The sequence below is a fragment of the Acipenser ruthenus genome, chromosome 14 (assembly GCF_902713425.1).
Source record: "Acipenser ruthenus chromosome 14, fAciRut3.2 maternal haplotype, whole genome shotgun sequence".
In the NCBI taxonomy this organism is placed as follows: domain Eukaryota; kingdom Metazoa; phylum Chordata; class Actinopteri; order Acipenseriformes; family Acipenseridae; genus Acipenser; species Acipenser ruthenus.
The window spans coordinates 33,951,504-33,969,983 of record NC_081202.1 but is presented as its reverse complement, the minus strand read 5'-3'; the positions used below and the strand labels follow the sequence as shown (position 1 = coordinate 33,969,983).

The 18,480-nt window shown below is 39.2% G+C and overlaps 1 protein-coding gene across 2 annotated transcripts in view; it reads left to right on the top strand.

Moving 5' to 3' along the window:
• LOC117419745 (voltage-dependent L-type calcium channel subunit alpha-1C-like) overlaps positions 1-18,480 on the top strand; it is a 342,930-nt gene that overhangs the window by 282,680 nt on the left and 41,770 nt on the right. For both annotated transcript variants that reach the window (XM_058986425.1, XM_058986423.1), the window contains 11 exons: positions 173-305; positions 856-985; positions 1,876-1,935; positions 2,909-3,015; positions 6,568-6,655; positions 7,524-7,631; positions 9,410-9,462; positions 9,956-10,102; positions 12,327-12,528; positions 14,974-15,132; positions 15,980-16,090. In XM_058986425.1, coding sequence (XP_058842408.1) covers positions 173-305; positions 856-985; positions 1,876-1,935; positions 2,909-3,015; positions 6,568-6,655; positions 7,524-7,631; positions 9,410-9,462; positions 9,956-10,102; positions 12,327-12,528; positions 14,974-15,132; positions 15,980-16,090 — 1,298 coding nt within the window. The remainder of the gene's footprint in view (positions 1-172; positions 306-855; positions 986-1,875; positions 1,936-2,908; positions 3,016-6,567; positions 6,656-7,523; positions 7,632-9,409; positions 9,463-9,955; positions 10,103-12,326; positions 12,529-14,973; positions 15,133-15,979; positions 16,091-18,480) is intronic.

Sequence of the window (18,480 nt, the reverse complement as noted above, 5' to 3'; positions counted from 1 at the left end):
TTGTTATTTAAATCATTCAAATATGAACCTTCCCTTTAATAACTGTGTAAACAGTGGGGGTATTTAGATTGGCCATCATTTAGATTGTATTTAATAGACCCCCATGATCTGTAACTGTGAGACTGTAGCACAGCCTCCTGTGGTACCCTGGTGTCTCTCTCCCTCCTCCCAGGTGATGATGAAGAGGAGGAGCCCGAGATGCCCATGGGCCCACGGCCCCGTCCGCTCTCTGAGGTGCATCTGAAGGAGAAGGCCGTCCCCATGCCAGAGGCCCGGGCCTTCTTTGTCTTCAGCCACACTAACAAGTGAGTGGGAATCCCTGCCGAGTGCACGTGGCCAGCGGCTCCTTCAGCTCACCCAGCTCTGCTGCTTATGGAATATCAACTTCTCTTCGGAGCTCATTTGGGGACTTGCCTTTGCAAACTGAATTCACAGAATTACTTTTCTTGCAACGTGGCACAGTCTGGGGCAGCAATAGCGATAGGACACATCATGCACGTCCACTGCTATGTGTGCCTTGCCACCACACGACTTTTTTGGAATGAGGAAACCAAAGACCACTGTAAAGAAAACATGATAATATTGAGAGAAACACAAATGCGAACATAAACATTAACACACAAGTTAAGAGAAATAAAAATATATATTATTATTATTAATAATAATAATAATAATAATAATAATAATAATAATACAGTCAAGCTTTTTACTCCCTCAGGTCTTGCTATCTGCAGCTGTCTGCACCCGCTACCCCTGTATCTGTCGTCTCCTTAGAGGTGTCATCAGTCTTAAAGCTGCAGTTAATCGTGTGTTGTATATGGGATCATAACAACTCCTCCATTGCTCTCTGTGTAGGTTCCGGATCTCCTGCCACAAGATAGTGAACCACAACATCTTCACCAACCTCATCCTCTTCCTCATCCTGCTCAGCAGCATCTCCCTGGCAGCTGAGGACCCTGTGCGGAACGACTCCTTCAGGAACAAGGTACCAAGACTGCACAGCAGAGCCTGCACCCACCTGGCACGCTCCTGTACACCGGGGGCAGTATGCATCTCGGATATATAGTAGAGCCTGATATTCATGTGATGCATCCGTCTTTGTATCACATTTTATCAGATGCATCAGGTGGAAATGGCATCACTAAGATAAGCTACACGGTTTAATTATTCCTATTTAACAATATATATATTATAAAGATGCAATAGGCGCCGATATTGATGTGATACAGCCACCTGAAAGCTTGTATCATAACTTGCATCAGATTGAAATGGCATCACACTAAAATGAGCTCTACTGTTTAATTATTTTTTAACTATATATTCTAAAAATATAGTATAGCGTGCTGTGTAAGATACAAGCTGATTTTCACCCACTCAAGGTCAGAGCGGCCAGTAAGCTCACTCATGAGTAGGCACTGTGATTTTTTTTTCATTTTTCTCAAAAGTAGTTTTGTATAGTACAAAACAATAAATGTCAGTCTGTATTCACAAAACTTTAAAGATTGTTTTAAGAAGTGTTTATTTATTTATTTATTTATTTATTTTAATTTTTTTTATGGGTTTCATGAATTGCAAACTAAAGTAATGAAAATGGGCTTCAACAGTCCTTAACAAATCATTCCTTTAAACAAGGGGACGTTCCTTAAAAGCTATTACTCCATGGCCATGCATCGAACCATAGAATTTTTATAATTGACAAACGAGTTTAACTGCTACTGTGGAACGCTGAAGACAGGCAGGCATTCAGTACAGTAAAAGCACAGGGGAGTGAGACTACGCGTCTCGCTTACAAGAGACTCAGTAGACACACAGTGGCTGGCCGATATGGACTAGGCTAGTCTAAAACCAACTTTGCTTAATGTTTGTTCCCCTCAGATCCTGGGATATGCCGACTATGTCTTCACTGGCATCTTCACGATAGAGATCATCCTGAAGGTAAATCCTCCTGGCTCCAGCCTGTCAGACCTTCTGATCAATGAAAGTATAAGTCTGTGAGCAGTGAGCTGCCTGTGTACTCTAGGTGTTGATAAGGGGGTCATGAGATTAGATAACGCGCTGGCACACATTCTGCTGAGACTGAAGTCCAACATTAGTGCACAGTGAGCTGGCTGGATGACTGCCAAGATGGCAGTTTGAATAAGTAGATTAAAATGACATCATCCTTAGTTTCCAATCACTGTGCAATTCCTCAAACACTGTGTTTTGTATGTTGACATGCTTTTACCCGAGCTCAGGAGCTGCTCTTTAGTTCTGTTGTTTTGTCAGAAGCAAGATCAGCAGGTGTTTTTTTGTTTTTTTTTAATGTACAAGTAAAAGCCAGTCTCACCAGTGATCCACCAGTTTGGATGAAGTTACTGCTGTGTGCTGGGTTGCTTGTATAGATAAAGGCACTGCCTGGTCCAGACTATACTGTACATGTAATGTATCAATGACAGGCAGGTATAACAGAAGTACAGCTCCTAAACTCCTAGTCAAAGCACTTTATGAGACACAATGCAAATGAACACACTATTGAAACAGGTTCGGAGCATTAGGTGCATAATTTAACATTCTTATTTCAAGTAAACATTGTGTATATGTCTAATGTTTAGCCCTGCAATTATATTTAATCATTGTAGTGTTTATTTAGCACAAGTTGGGGGTGTCTTCAAATGATAACCCTTTCAGAATTTTATTTATATATATTTTTTGATTACAGTACATTACAAAATGATCTGCTCCTTCACAATGGTCTCCCTATTTTCTAAAGACTACAGTTGTATTTTCTTAGTGGACTTTTAGTACTTTAGCTTGGGTCAGCGGACATCTCATTTAATGAAATATCTGTGCAGCTCAGTCAAACCTTGTGTTACTGTGTGGCTGCATTCCTATCTTCCTCATGATCACATGCATTGTGTTCCTCCTGTAGATGACTGCCTATGGAGCTTTCCTCCACAAGGGATCCTTCTGTCGGAACTACTTCAACATCCTGGACCTGGTAGTAGTCAGCGTGTCTCTCATCTCCTCCGGCATTCAGTGAGCCCCTCACTAAGCGCTTCTCATTGGACCTCTTTGTTTGCTAAAACTATAAAGTACTTCAGTGCACTGAAGAAGGCACTGGCCGAAACATTTGTCAGCTCCTAGTTTCCTACAGTTTTACCCTATGTACCAGGGGTGTGTTACAGGTGTGGGTATCTGCTGACAGACAGGAGGTAGGCTGGAGGCTGTCTTTGCCACGCAGGTGTGCAGGGTTTATTTCCAAACAAAACAGCCATACCAGCTAACAAAACACAGTACAAACACAGCTAACAAAACACAGTACAAACACAGCTAACAAAACACCGTACAAACACAGCTAACAAAACACTGTACAAACACATCTAACAAAACACAATACAAACACATCTAACAAAACACAATACAAACACAGCTAACAAAACACAGTACAAACACAGCTAACAAAACACCGTACAAACACAGCTGACAAAACACTGTACAAACACAGCTAACAAAACACAATACAAACACAGCTAACAAAACACAATACAAACACAGTTAACAAAACACAATACAAACACAGTTAACAAAACACAATACAAACACAGCTAACAAAACACCGTACAAACACAGTTAACAAAACACAGTACAAACACAGCTAACAAAACACCGTACAAACACAGCTAACAAAACACTGTACAAACACAGCTGACAAAACACAATACAAACACAGCTAACAAAACACAGTACAAACACAGCTAACAAAACACCGTACAAACACAGGTAACAAAACACAATACAAACACAGCTAACAAAAAAACGTACAAACACAGCTAACAAAACACAATACAAACACAGCTAACAAAAAAACGTACAAACACATCTAACAAAACACCATACAAACACAGCTAACAAAACACCATACAAACACAGCTAACAAAACACCGTACAAACACAGGTAACAAAACACAATACAAACACAGCTAACAAAACAGTACAAACACAGCTAACAAAAAAACGTACAAACACAGCTAACAAAGCACAATACAAACACAGCTAACAAAACACTGTACAAACACAGCTAACAAAACACTGTACAAACACATCTAACAAAACACCGTACAAACACAGTTAACAAAACACCGTACAAACACATCTAACAAAACACTGTACAAACACAGTTAACAAAACACAATACAAACACAGTTAACAAAACACAGTACGAACACATCTAACAAAACACCGTACAAACACAGCTAACAAAACACAATACAAACACAGTTAACAAAACACAATACAAACACAGTTAACAAAACACAGTACAAACACAGCTAACGAAGCAAAGTTGGCCTACAGGCCACCAAGCGCTACCTCCACTAAAAGGAGGGTCCCGCTCCGGCATCCTTCTACCTGATCCAAACTCAGATATACCTCCAACCCTGCCATATCTAGCACAAACTTAATTGGAATAAACTTTATTTACAAAACCTAAACAAACAGAAAAAACACACTATTTACAGGTCATGCGCCTCAGCCCTGCCACACCCTAGAATTGTTATTGAGAGTTTTGAAGTAGTCGTCTTTGTTTGCCAGAATACCCAAACTGGGATGAACATGGGTTTTTCATGTTCAGATATTCTTTCAAAATGGAAACAAATATTTGAATATTGTTTAATTTTAAATTAGCTGGAAAAAAGTACAATTTGTAACTTTTCTGGCTAGTGAAAATGTGTTTGTATGTGTGAGCATGTGAGTTTAGGTCAAGTGAAAATGTCAGTTACATCCATGCAGTGAGACCATCACAGTGAAATTTTGGGCAGGATTTTCAAAAATCAGTGTTATTGTATTGAACTTGTGGTATAGTAACCAGAGGTTTTGTAACGAAATGTGTTAATTAAATCAATCTGTTAATGCTTTGAAATTGAGTCGATGAAGTCGTTAATGAACACATTTCTCGTTAAAAAGCTTAATTGTCGCAGGTCACGTACATCACTTCCTGTCTCAATGACTAAATAAGGGGAACTCGTTAATCAAAATGCATGTTAACGAGATCAAGAATAATGAATGGAAGCATAATTCGCTGTTATGGAAACTACTAGCGTACAGCGAGACGGCTCTCTCACCTACAAGCAGCAGCCAAATGGAAATGAAATAAAAAAAATAATGGGAATCTATTTTGTGCATAATTTGTAAACTTCATTTTAAATTGTGGATTTTGTTATGCAGAATGTACATTTATTTAGATAATATATAATTATACAGACGTGTGAAGGTGCGAGTGTACACTGTACATACAGTGTGGGGGGAGTCTGACAACATTACAAATACGTTAGGCAAAATCCGTGTCAATGATCTCGATCACATTAGGTATTCTGTTCGTGTCCATGGCGATATCTTTTGAAAGACCCATATTGCACGTTTTAACTATTAGACAAAATGTTTACAGAATACTTAACATCTGCTATTAGGACCATGTTGCATGATTTGTTTATTATTAATAGCGTTAGAATTAAACTATACCAAATCACGTTTGTATTTACAATGAAGGGAAACATGTTTTTGCCAACTTTTCAAGCATTTGGGCGACACAGTATAGGTTACTTTCATTGTAAATAAAAAAACATGATTTGTTATAATTTAATGATAATGCTATTAATAATAAATGAATCATGATTATAGCAGCAGTTTTTAAGTATTATGTAAATATTTCCTCGAGTAGTTAAAAAGTACAATGTGGGGCTGTCAGGTCTTGTTTTCCAAAAATATCAGCACAGACATTTTATACAAACCAATGGAATACTGTGTGTATGTATGTAGGTATGTATTTATGTAGGTATGTGTGTGTGTGTGTGTGTGTGTGTTTTAATAGACAGAGAGAATGCATGCATGTCTCCAGTCATATGTGGTTTTCACGATCACGTTGCCTTAAGTTCTAGCCAACATTGCAGATATGTGTTACTGCCATAGCCTTATCTTTTCCCCTATTGATTCGCCCCATTGCCACTGTACTTTATGCATCCATGCATCCCTTCCTGCGATGTCATAAGGCAGTGTGTTCCGGGCTTAAGGTTACACATTGTTAAAACAAGTGAACAAATCTCATTCATAACCACAAGTATATAAAAGTCTAAAATATTTTCATAACAACAAATATTGAATTATCTAGGTTGTCTCTGTATCGTCGGCGTCACAGCCGCGGTCTGTTTAATTTCTGTTTCAAGGTGAGTTATGCTCTTTAGTTAATTAAAACCCTCCTTTTCCAAGTGCAAATTAACTCCTGATACATTATGACAATTAACACGGATTTGCTTTTAAATTCCCATGCAGACAAAATAAATAGTCACAAGAAGCACTGCTCGTTAAGATATTAAGATTATTTTGTAAATCAGCATCATTTCATGCCAAAATCAATGCTATATAACGATTTATTGATTAACACTGGAGTTATCATTCACAAACTTTTGAAAATCATGCCCTTTGAATACTAGCCAGAAGAGAGATATTATCAAGAGAAATTGTGAAAGTTCTCCCAGAACCCAGGGAAGGTGTGGCATGGTTTCTGAGTCACGCTGTTCCACGTGTGTCCTGCAGGTCCAGTGCCATTAACGTGGTGAAGATTCTGAGAGTCCTGAGGGTGCTGAGACCTCTGAGAGCTATCAACAGAGCCAAGGGGTTGAAGGTATGTGTGGAGTTCTGTGAGGCTGCTTGTCACCTTAAAGACAAAGAACCCTTATGGAAGTGCCCCATAGTAAAAGCATAGCCAAGTGTAATAAAGCCTAGTGAAAGCATGATAGAGCATAGGCAAGCATTGGAATGTCCACAGGGGTATGGTAAAGCATAGTAAAAACATGGCAAACTATGGAAAATGCATAGTATAATGTATAAATATAATACAATAGAATTGAATATGTCCTTAATGTATATTTATTTAGCGCACTCCTTTTTGTAAAATGGATAGATTGAAAGATTCAAAAGGGAGATGCTGGTGGGTGGAAAGTCTGTAAGTACGATCACAAAGACAGCTTCCCCCTCACCACAGCTCTCCTGTGCTCTGTGTGTCAGTTACTGTGAGATTCTGTTAGGTGTGCTGGTGTAACAGAATGGAGGCTGGGCGCAAAGTGGCAACCCCACACACTGCAAAAGAGCATCTCAACCACTATGCAAAAGAGCCGGGCTCATTTGCAGGCGTGGTTATAGAGCTTTTAACCTCACCTCATCTCGCAGACAGTGGTCAGCCTCTGTAACAGCAGTACATCACACAGCACTGTGCATTACACTGTACAACAATCATTATTATAGTACAGTGTATATATAAACATGTTGTATTTGAGTGTGCATAATGTAGCTGTCCTCTTAACGATAAGGCTGTATCTAAACATGTAGCTTAAAAAGCATTTACCTCTCGGAATTTGAAATATAATCTAATCATTAATATGTAGGGAGGTCTTTGGCATGTACATATCCCACTGCCTTTGACCAGCAGATTGTAAGTACATTAGGGTTGTCACTGCTACCACGTGTATTCTTAATGCTGTGTATTTTTGTAGCATGTGGTCCAGTGTGTGTTTGTGGCTATACGGACCATTGGAAACATCGTCATCGTCACCAGTCTGCTGCAGTTCATGTTTGCCTGTATTGGCGTCCAGCTATTCAAGGTGGGGAATACATTGATGCTTATTTAAAAAATATTGAATGAACGAAAGATTTAAAATGAACTGTGTGTGGAATGGAAGGAGTTTACAAGAACAAACCGATATACTGGTTGTTTGTTCTTAGCTCAGCAGGGTAAGCCACAGCTGGATTTTTTAAAGAGCGTTTCACAGCCCTTTGGAATCACCCTGGATTGCATCAACCATCTATCCTTGGTTATACCGGAATTTCAACTACAAATAAGAGGCTGATGCAATCCAGGTGGAATCCGAGGTACTGAAAAATGCTAAAAATAAATCCAGGTTTGACTTTTCCCAGTACGGTTTAGTTACTGTCACAGTTGTATACCTTTGGTTTAGAGAACAGAATTGGCAATTTTGGCCAAATCACAATTTTTTTTTTTTTACTTGACTTTAACAAATGATGTGAAACAAATTGTAAAGACCAATGTAATGTTGCTACCTCAACCTTTTTGGTACAGTATTCTTAGCAAAATGAACTAACGTTTTCAAACATCGCTACATCACAACTGTCATTTCTTTGAACTGTATTAAAGTCACCTTTTGCTGTGTTCCTTTGAGAGCTTGGTCCAATAAAGGCATGATCCCAGCCATTCTTCCTGTTCATTTTAAATACTGCACACACAGCAGTGTGCATCCCAGGAAACAATATGTCATGGAAATGAATTCATCTACACTGGAACTCCAAAGGGCACAATGTATTTGATCCTTCACAGTGCCCTTCTCAAGGACTTTTTGTCAGTTAGGTGTTCGTTTTATCATCTTACACACCATGAGGATAAGCCGCCCCTTGGATTTAATTAGAGTATTTTACAGCAATAGGGAATCCTCCTGGATGGCATCAGCAATTTATTTTTAGTGATAATCCTGGGATAACTATGGCTAGGCGGCTGATGCAATCCAGGGTGGTTCCCCAGTGCTGTGAAATGCAGCAATAAAATCAAGCTGTGACTTATCCCTGCGTGCTGTATGCAAAAATACAAATCATCTGCTAGCTAAACTAAAACACTCACATTTGTTAGACAAAGGTTATAATGAGAATTTCAGTATCACTTTTGAAAATAAACAATATAACAACTTTCTAAAATGATTTATGAATCCCCGGCAATCTCTAATAAAACATTCAGCCCTCAGTATTACGGATGTGATCAACTTGTGTGGTAGGATTCTGTTAAAATTGTGTCTGTCCATTCTGTTGTGAGGAAATTCCTATCCCACAAGTATGAACTGACCTATCCGAACCACACTATCAGAATAATGCTGATAGCAGCTGTGGAATCTGAATTTCTGATGAATTTAAATACCAGTACAAGCAGTGACCTGCACTTGTATAGTACCGATGACATGCAGGGTATTGTAAGACTTGGTAATGGTCTCAAAAACATAAAACAAAGATAAGTGCTGTGACGTGGTGTGTGGTGCCTTATCTCATATTACAGTGGCCAACGCGTACCACCATAATATCAGAGAGGGGACCCCACTCAACCCATCAAAAGTACTGATATGAACAGGATGCGGTCCCAGCTGGTTTGGATTAGAGACTGTATACTACTGATAAATTGAAACACCACTTTTGGACCGAGCAAAAGTTTAGTGTGCAATTCTGAACATACAGAAGAGGTTGCATTTTGTATTGGCAGTAAGTTCCAGTTTTCTAAATGTTTAAGATCCTAGGATTGCACCACATGTGCTCTAGGGTGCAAACTGTGAAACACCTACAAACTGTTCACTAACAGTAGTAATCAGACTTGTGGTTTCTTTAGGGGAAGTTCTACTCTTGCTCAGATGGGTCAAAGCAGACAGAGGCAGAATGCAGGTAAGGTCAAAAGTTTTTCAAAATTCAGGCAAGGATTTTAATGCTACCATTATTTATCGAGTTAGAATAAAAGGATCAGCCATATAAAGATGTGATATTATTATTATTATTATTATTTATCCAAGGCGACTTACAGAGACTAGGGTGTGTGAACTATGCATCAGCTGCAGAGTCACTTATAATTACGTCTCACCCGAAAGACGGAGCACAAGGAGGTTAAGTGACATGCTCAGGGTCACACAATGAGTCAGTGGCTGAGGTGGGATTTGAACCGGAGACCTCCTGGTTACAAGCACTTTTCTTTAACCACTGGACCACACAGCCTCCTAAAATAGCTCCAAAATGCCTTCTATTTATTCTTGAATAATATTCAACTAGAACAATCAGATTTGCCTACCACTTTGGAAAGTGATAAAGACAAAGAGCTCTAGGGTAGGGGCTTATTAAAGTGTGCGCTGGCTAATCTCCTCCTCTTGTTCCTTCCTCTTCACAGAGGATACTACATTGTGTACAAAGACGGGGATGTGAGCATGCCGGACAAAGCAGAGCGCAAGTGGGAAAACAGCAACTTCAACTTCGATAACGTACCGACTGGGATGCTAGCTCTCTTCACCGTCTCCACCTTTGAGGGCTGGCCGGGGTATTATTACTAAATACATTGTGTGCAAACTAACCCCTTACTAATGTTTACTGTGGTAAAAGCAATGTGCTGTAACAGCATGGTGAGAACATGGCACAGCATAGACAAGCAGGTTCACAGATAACTGTGGTAAGCATTAAAAAAAAACATGATTTAAAAAAAAAAAAAAAAAAAAAAGAAACACGGTAAAGTTTATAAGGGGCCAGTATTGGCTAAAAGCTGTTTTCCTGACTGCAGCTTAGATTTACAGTTTTCACATCTACACTGAATACAGTGTAAAATAATAATGTTAAAAGTGATAAATATAGTGCAGGATGCGCCCTATAGTCGGTTTGAGTCCAGGCTATTCCTTTGCCGACCAAGGACAGGAGTTCCCAGGGGGCGGCACACAATTGGCCGAGCGCCGCCCGGGGGGATGGAGGCTTAGGTCAGCCAGGGTGTTCTTGGCTACACCAGCGACCCCTGTAGTCTGGCCAGGCGCCTGCGGGCTTGCCTGTAAGCTGCCCAGAGCTGCGTTGTCCTCCGACGCTGTAGCTCTGGGTGGCTGCATGGTGAGTCTGCAGTGTGACGGCACACGCTTCGGAGGATAGCTTATACCGGGGGTGGTAGCGGTGAGCTGAGCTAAACGAAAATAATTGGACACTATTAAATTGGGGAGAAAACAACACATAAACTAATTGGCGACTACTAAATAAAAAAAAAAAAAAGTGATAAATATTATTGTAATAATATAAATACATGTAACCTACAAAGAATCACACTACTGTCCTTAGATCTAAAAACACAATAGATAGCGGATATGCCAGGAACCTTTAATATAACAAGTGCAACATATGGAAAATAAAGCATGTTTAAACTGAAATGAAACCGCTCACTTCAGATCAAGCCTTGTATCTGCTTAGCACCGCAGAGTAATTTAGAACAGTGCATTTAGAGCAGTGCTGAATACAAAACTCTCAGTACTTGTTGTATAAATGCTTATTACTGTACAAGTCTTAAGATACATGTAGATGCAACAGTCACTCAAGAGACACCACCAGCATTCAAGGTCATTCAGTTGTCCATATGAGAAGTGATTATATTTAGTTCTCCTTTAAAACCATGTTATCTAGATTTTTTTTCAAAGCTGCGGGTAGAGTGTTGGCCAGCAATGTGGCAGGTAGATGGTTTTTAAATTAGAGATTGATTGTGCAGTGTGTCAACAGGACGTCACTATGAAACAGCTTCCACACAAAACTAGGTTAGATACTGTTCAAATATCTTTATTCATTACACCTAAAATACTCTCTGCTCCTCTTCGTTATGAAGTGGAAGTGGATTGTTTTTTGGTTTTGGTTTGTCATTCCAGTAGCCCTGCAATCATTATATTGCACTGCAATGTGCAGTATTTTGATGAATGCATTCTGGTGTTGTCAGTCCTGACTTCCTGTAGATCTCGTTAGGCCAGTATCTGGTGCATGCACGGAAACATTCCTGTGCGTTTCCCTTGTGATAGCGGAGTAATAAGCCTGCTAGATAAAATACTATTCTGTATAACATTTCATATTGAAAAAGCTGTGTCATTTTTTTAAAATAAAAAACACAGGCAGATTGCAGGTTAGGTCACTTTTTTTTTTTACAATTCACACAGGAATTTTACTGCAGCCATTATTATACTGTACATTACATTAAAGACTAGGTTTCTGAGTACTAGATTTGCCTGCTAAAAGTCAAGGCGCATCACAAACAAATCATATTAATGACATTATTAATATCGGTGTGGTTGATGTCTCCTGCTTGAAAAATCTTTCTTGACCTTCACCTGAAGACAGTTCAAAATGGTGGCATCACAATCATCAGTCTTTTCCCTCTTTTAAATGAATGTGCTGATGAACTAAATAATTGTTTGTTATTATTAGAAACACTTGATGTTGTAATTTATATGTTAACCTTAAAGCAGTATATATTAGAGTCATAGAGAGCTGAGTGTCTGTGTATAGGTTATATCGACAATGATTGCACATAAACAGTTCTCTCTCATTTCTGTCGCTATACTGTCATACAGAGACGCTCGACATCCTACAAGAAGATGTTTAGATGAACTATTCAAAGATGCTGGGGACTGGGAACCAAATATTAGGTTATAGACAGGAGTGAAAAAACAAACAAGCAAAAATGAATTTGCTTTGATTGTTTATTGGGGCCTAAACTAAATAATGGCGTGTCCTTTCCTCCCACCACATAGTCTGCTCTACAGAGCCATTGACTCCCATTCGGAGGACGTGGGGCCTATCTACAACTACCGTGTGGCGATCTCCATCTTCTTCATCATCTACATCATCATCATCGCCTTCTTCATGATGAACATCTTCGTGGGCTTCGTCATCGTCACCTTCCAGGAGCAGGGAGAGCAGGAGTACAAGAACTGTGAGCTGGACAAGAACCAGGTACCAATACAGAGATACAGAGAGGCACTGAGATATACATTGAAATATACTGAGACACATTGAGATAAACTGAGATACACTGAGACACACAGAGATACAGAGAGGCACTGAGATATACTGAGACACACTGATATACAGAGAGGCACTGATGTACACTGAGACTCACTGAGATACACTGAGATACACTGAGATTCACTGAGACACACTGAGACACACTGAGACACACTGAGACTCACTGAGATACACTGAGATACACTGAGATCCACTGAGACACACTGAGACTCACTAAGATACACGAATGCCTCTTTTTCACTGTACAACCAAGCCCACGCCAGGGCCGTACCGAGCCCTCACGCTGCGGTTAAAGAGAACCTGGGTTGTTTTTCCACTGCAGAACCGAGCCGTGCTACTGACCTCACACGCAATGAAAGACAGTTGTTATTAATTATTGTTATTGTTTGCCAAAAGATGTGCAAATATATTGTAAATATATTTAGGAATTTCTTTATAATCCACAGATTGTACTGATTATATCGACTTAATAAAGTTCAATTAGTTCTGTTGATGGGGAAAAAAGAAGGTTTTAAAAATTTGCCAAAGATATCAAGTTTAAAGGGGAATTGTAATGCAAATTAATATATAACCATTTCAATAGAAAACTAAAGCTTTTGACGCATTTTCAGCCTCTCCTTGAGCAGTATATCGTATAAAAAACATTAAAAACAAATGAACATTGAATGTATTGGAGCTCTCTTCCGTGTGTCGTCCTGTTGTTGACTCGCTCTATAGTCACACACAGTATTCTATTAAGCATATGTCCCATTACTATATTATGTAGCCATTGTTTTGTTATGGCCGCCCTTTGTTGGTTTAAAGGCTTCGGCACACAAAAATACTTTGTTACTGGTTTTCCTTTTGTTTTTTTTGCACCCGAACGCTTTGCATTCACATAATTCACTGGTGTGGGTGGCTGTCAGCGATATGATGCAACAGCGGCGCCAGAAAGGTTCCAATATGGCGATGGCCTGCATTTCCAGCTGACACAGAAAGCTGACAAAAAAATCGAAATACTGCCAAACGCTTGACTTTTTAACACAATTGGCGCAGCGAGATGCATTTGTTATGTATACAGAGCATTTAGAGAGCCTTGTTATTTTGAGTACAGTTACCCTTTAAGGATAGTTGTTGTTTTTTTCTAGAGTTGTTTTTTGTTTGAACGCAACGAGAGCTGTAGTTGTATGTATGGTACAGCTGTAGTTTGTTTTACTATATTTTTGTAAATACATTTTATTTCCGCTTTTTTTTTTTCTTTATAATAAAATAATAAAGGTCAGGATGAGAAATTTGGTAAAATGTTGAGGTGTACAAACAGGAAGCCATTGTTGACTCCTTTAATACATTTATTTTTTAAATTGTAGATGCTGTTTCTGTGTGCATTCACTGTTGTATTGTTTATTGTTTATATACAGTAATTGATAGTGGATGTAGAGTCAATAGCAGGTGTGCATGCAGTGTTGGAAATACTGTTAACAATCAAGAGTCTAGGGGATTAAAAGGTATAGGTGATTCCTTGTTGTAGCCCAGAACTGGATTGAGGTACTTAATGCATTCTGTACTGAGACCTCTTAGCATGGCTCTTAGAAAGGTATTACAAGGTTAGAGAACCTTACTGAAAGCATGCACTATGGAAAGGGTTAAGTGGCAAGTGAATCCGGCATTGCAAAGCACTGAAGTCTGAACACTGTTTTGTCAGCACACCAAACGCAACACTGAGGTTGTTCTTAAGAAGTTGATGTCTAAACACTTTGTTTGCCCTATCGCTTCGCCTCGCTCGCCTCACCCCAGTCTGGCTCAAGTCGTGCATGTGTAAATCTGCCTTAAAACTGAGACACTCGCATACTGATTAGAGCAAGCAAGAGTACAAGAACTGCGATCTGGATAAAAACAGGGTAAAAACACTTAAATATGCCCCAATGTGCACTCTCACACTCAACCCAGAGAAAGCTGGAGTACAAGAACTATGGGCTGGACAAGCAATGCACTCACACACTCTCTTAAAACCCTATACTGTATGTTTATGACTAACTTGTAGTAGGTTATGTAAAGTATAATTTAATATAGTGTTATTGTTAATATTAACAGAGAGGGTCAGCAATGAAAAGAATGCAAATGGTGTTTTTTTTTTTCTCTGAAGGATCACCTGTAAAGGTGTATGTGAGGGTGTTCACCTGCCCTAATAATGGAGCTGTATAATGAGGGAAGACTAATAATGACCTGTATAAGCAGGGCTTGTGTTCACCTGTGTATGTTGGGTTAATGTGTATGACGGGTTGGTTCACCACCTGCATGCTTTGATTTACTGCCTTGAGTTAATGTTGCGGAGGAGTCTGCTCTCCAGGCATGGATCAGAGTTTCACTGTGTCTTCACCTTTCCCTCCCCGCCAGCGCCAGTGTGTGGAATACGCCCTGAAGGCCCGTCCCCTGCGGCGCTACATTCCCAAGAACCCCTACCAGTACAAGGTGTGGTACGTCGTCAACTCCACCTACTTCGAGTACCTCATGTTCGTCCTCATCCTCCTCAACACCATCTGCCTGGCCATGCAGGTAATGATCCCTCTGCCCCCATGGGGCTGCTTGCCTCTTTAACTATCTCTCTTACTGTATATCATATGAAACGTATTACTGGTGACACTAGTGTTCCAACCTATAGACACATCTTAGTATGTTAATGATGGATTTATGAATGGTAAGCCATGTCAATGAATTATGTGTTGTAATGATGGATTTATGAATGGTAAGCCATGTCAATGAATTATGTGTTGTAATGATGGATTCGTGAATGGTAAGCCATGTCAATGAATTATGTGTTGTAATGATGGATTCGTGAATGGTAAGCCATGGCAATGAATTATGTGTTGTAATGATGGATCCATGAATGGTAAGCCATGGCAATGAATTATGTGTTGCAATGATGGATCTCCAGTGTGATGGGTCTCGTGTTTAAAGCCGTTTTTAGTAAGCAGTGCTGGTCTCACTTCCCCAGACTCTGTTGCAGCTTTCACTGGCTGGAGAGGATCTGGTAAAGATTTTTTGAAGCTTACCCTTTGATTCAATTTGAATTGCAGGCCACTATCCTAAAAGTGGCTTTTATAAAGTACCAAATAACAACTATATGAGAACTGTATGCAGTTGTTTAATGATGCAACTGCATTAGCCTAAATGCCAAAAACATCATTTATCTTGATCACAGTTGTTGTTTTGTTTTGTTATTAAAAACCGCTATAAAGGAAGTCATAATTTATTCCTAGGGTTTGTCTGCCATTTCAATTTTCAAGAGATGTGGAAAGCACAATATTATTAGGAGCCAATTTATTAATTTAAAATAGGAATGCCATTGATACAGATGGCACCTAAAAACTAAAACTAGCTGCTTTTCCTCTTCCTCTGACAGCATCATGGCCAGTCTATGTCCTTCAACAATGCCATGAATGTGCTCAACATGCTGTTCACTGGGCTCTTCACCGTGGAGATGATCCTCAAACTCATCGCCTTCAAGCCACGGGTAAGTCTTGAACCCCTTTCCTCGCTTTTCTTCACAGAAGAGCTTCACCCAGTTTTCACCTTCCTGGTGTTTCTGGGATACCAATGGAAAATGCCACAGGTGCTTTTACTAAATACTGACAACGTGTCTTAAAATGTGTTATTTATGACCTTTCTAAGTGTAGAATAATTCCTAAGTCACTTTCGAAAGACATTTAAAAAAATGTGCGAAGAACAATAAAGTAATGTTGATTATCATTACCAGTTTTCTTTTTTTTTTTTAAATGCATCTTTTGTACCAACAGAAACAACATTATTCAGTTTGAACAGAGATGTAAGATAAACAATAAGCATGCCCTTGAATGGATTCAAGATAGCACAGCTCATGTACAGTACTGTTATGAATTCTGGAAACATTTAAATACAAATACCTTAATGTTTGTTCATTCTTGTTTTACCTGCATAATGAATAATGATCCAGAACAGTGAGTCTCAAACCTTTCCTAGCTGGACGTCTTTTGATGTCACTACTAATACATTATTGAATACATTTTTACAATATGAACATGAAAATAATTGTTGCTATCTTAAACTGACAGATATTCAATATGTCTACTTTCCATAAAAGCCCTGCTGCCATTACATACAGGGGTGCAAACCTGGCTCTGGTGCTAGATTCTAGCGCCAGGGTACATCAGATAGCGTTAGAAACATTAAATTCTGGCGCCAGTAGACATGTTTTTTATTCCTTAGCAACCACAGATGGTGATAGTTTCTCACTGGGACTGGACTACTCACACGGCCCACCCACACTCATCCACACAGGAGCTTGATTAGGGTGGGGTTTGATAATTTAGCACCAGCAGGCTCTCTGGTGCTAAACTTTCAAAACAGTTTAGCACCAATTTTCAAAATGATTTGCACCCTTGTACATATAATAGGTCAGCTTGCAATGCGGTCACTCAGAACCCCCTGAAACCTTTCTGTGACCCCCACGGGTCCAGAACTCCACTTTGAGAACCTCTCATCTAGAAAATGTTCTAGAAGTACAGTGAATGCATGCCTGCTAAGGAGGCTGCTGTGAAGCACTTGAACATGATCTGTCATCATCATCAACTTTAACTAACAGGAAATTTTTTTTTTTAAAGTATTTGTAAATTGTTTCCATTATCTATGCTGTACAGTACCTAGCAGTGATGAGGTAACCCAGTGATGTGGGGCTTTAGTTCTCTGGAGTCAGAGTCTTTTATTAAAGAACTGTTTACACTTTTTTGGCAGTTCCTGTCCAGAGATAAAAATAAAAAAAAAAGTTTTTTGCAGCCACCTCCAGTAAAAAAAAAAAATTCTGAAACTCCAATAGTCTCAATTTAAAATACATCTACCAGAAAGAATAAAGAGCATATTCTACAGACACGTTGTCATTGACATGTTAACAGACAGCACAAGTCTGGATAATAGAATAAAACTCTGATTTCACCATGTTACAGTGACAAGGACAGGACAAATAGTGATCCTATAGAGCATGTGATCTTATCCAGTGTTAGCCCTCAAGACCATTTGACTTACCACATTAACCACGAGGATCTAAGAATACATACATACATATAGTAGAACATATACACCTGTGAACTGAAGAGGCTATGTGTTTACAAGCCATTGCATTTCATCTAGGTACAAGGCTACCTGAAAGACTTTTACAAATCGTCACATTACTCACCAGTTAAAGGACTGTGATTAGGGCCCATTGTAAACAACTGTAGACATTGTAAAACAGTTCATTGTAGACAGTGCATCATTCTACTCTCTTAGTAGAAAACATTTAGAGATTGTGATGTATTGTGGATGCACTGTCTACATTTAATTATTAAACTAGTGTTGGTCCAGCAAGCAAGTAGCTTTCAAACATCTATACCTGTATAAATATTAAAGAAAGAGAGGCTGAAATATTTTACTGACAGCTATTATGAAAACGGTTCTAGAATAGGAATATGTCTTCAGTATCCATAGCGACAGAAGAATTCAGTTATGTCATGTTAATGAGAGTTCACATGACATAACTGTGCCAGTTTCCTCGTCTCTCTCTCTCTCTCGCTCTCTGTGCCTTGGGAATCTTGTTTTTGGCATTACCCACGATCCTGGATCTCGCCAGTATTTATAGATATGGCCACACTTTTTGAATTCCGAACAAATATGTGACTTGGCTCTGATGCGCCAAATCTAATTTTTTACCCTAATTAAAAAAAATCCCATCCCATATTATTATCCCAGGCAGCACATTCCAAACAAAAGTGTTTGTTTGCTACAATGAAGGTGATTACTGTGAGGATGTAATTAATCAACTCACAGCAGCCTGGTCACAGCTGTGTTAAAGGCTCAATTAGGGACAGAAGAGCAGACTAGGGGTTGTATGCT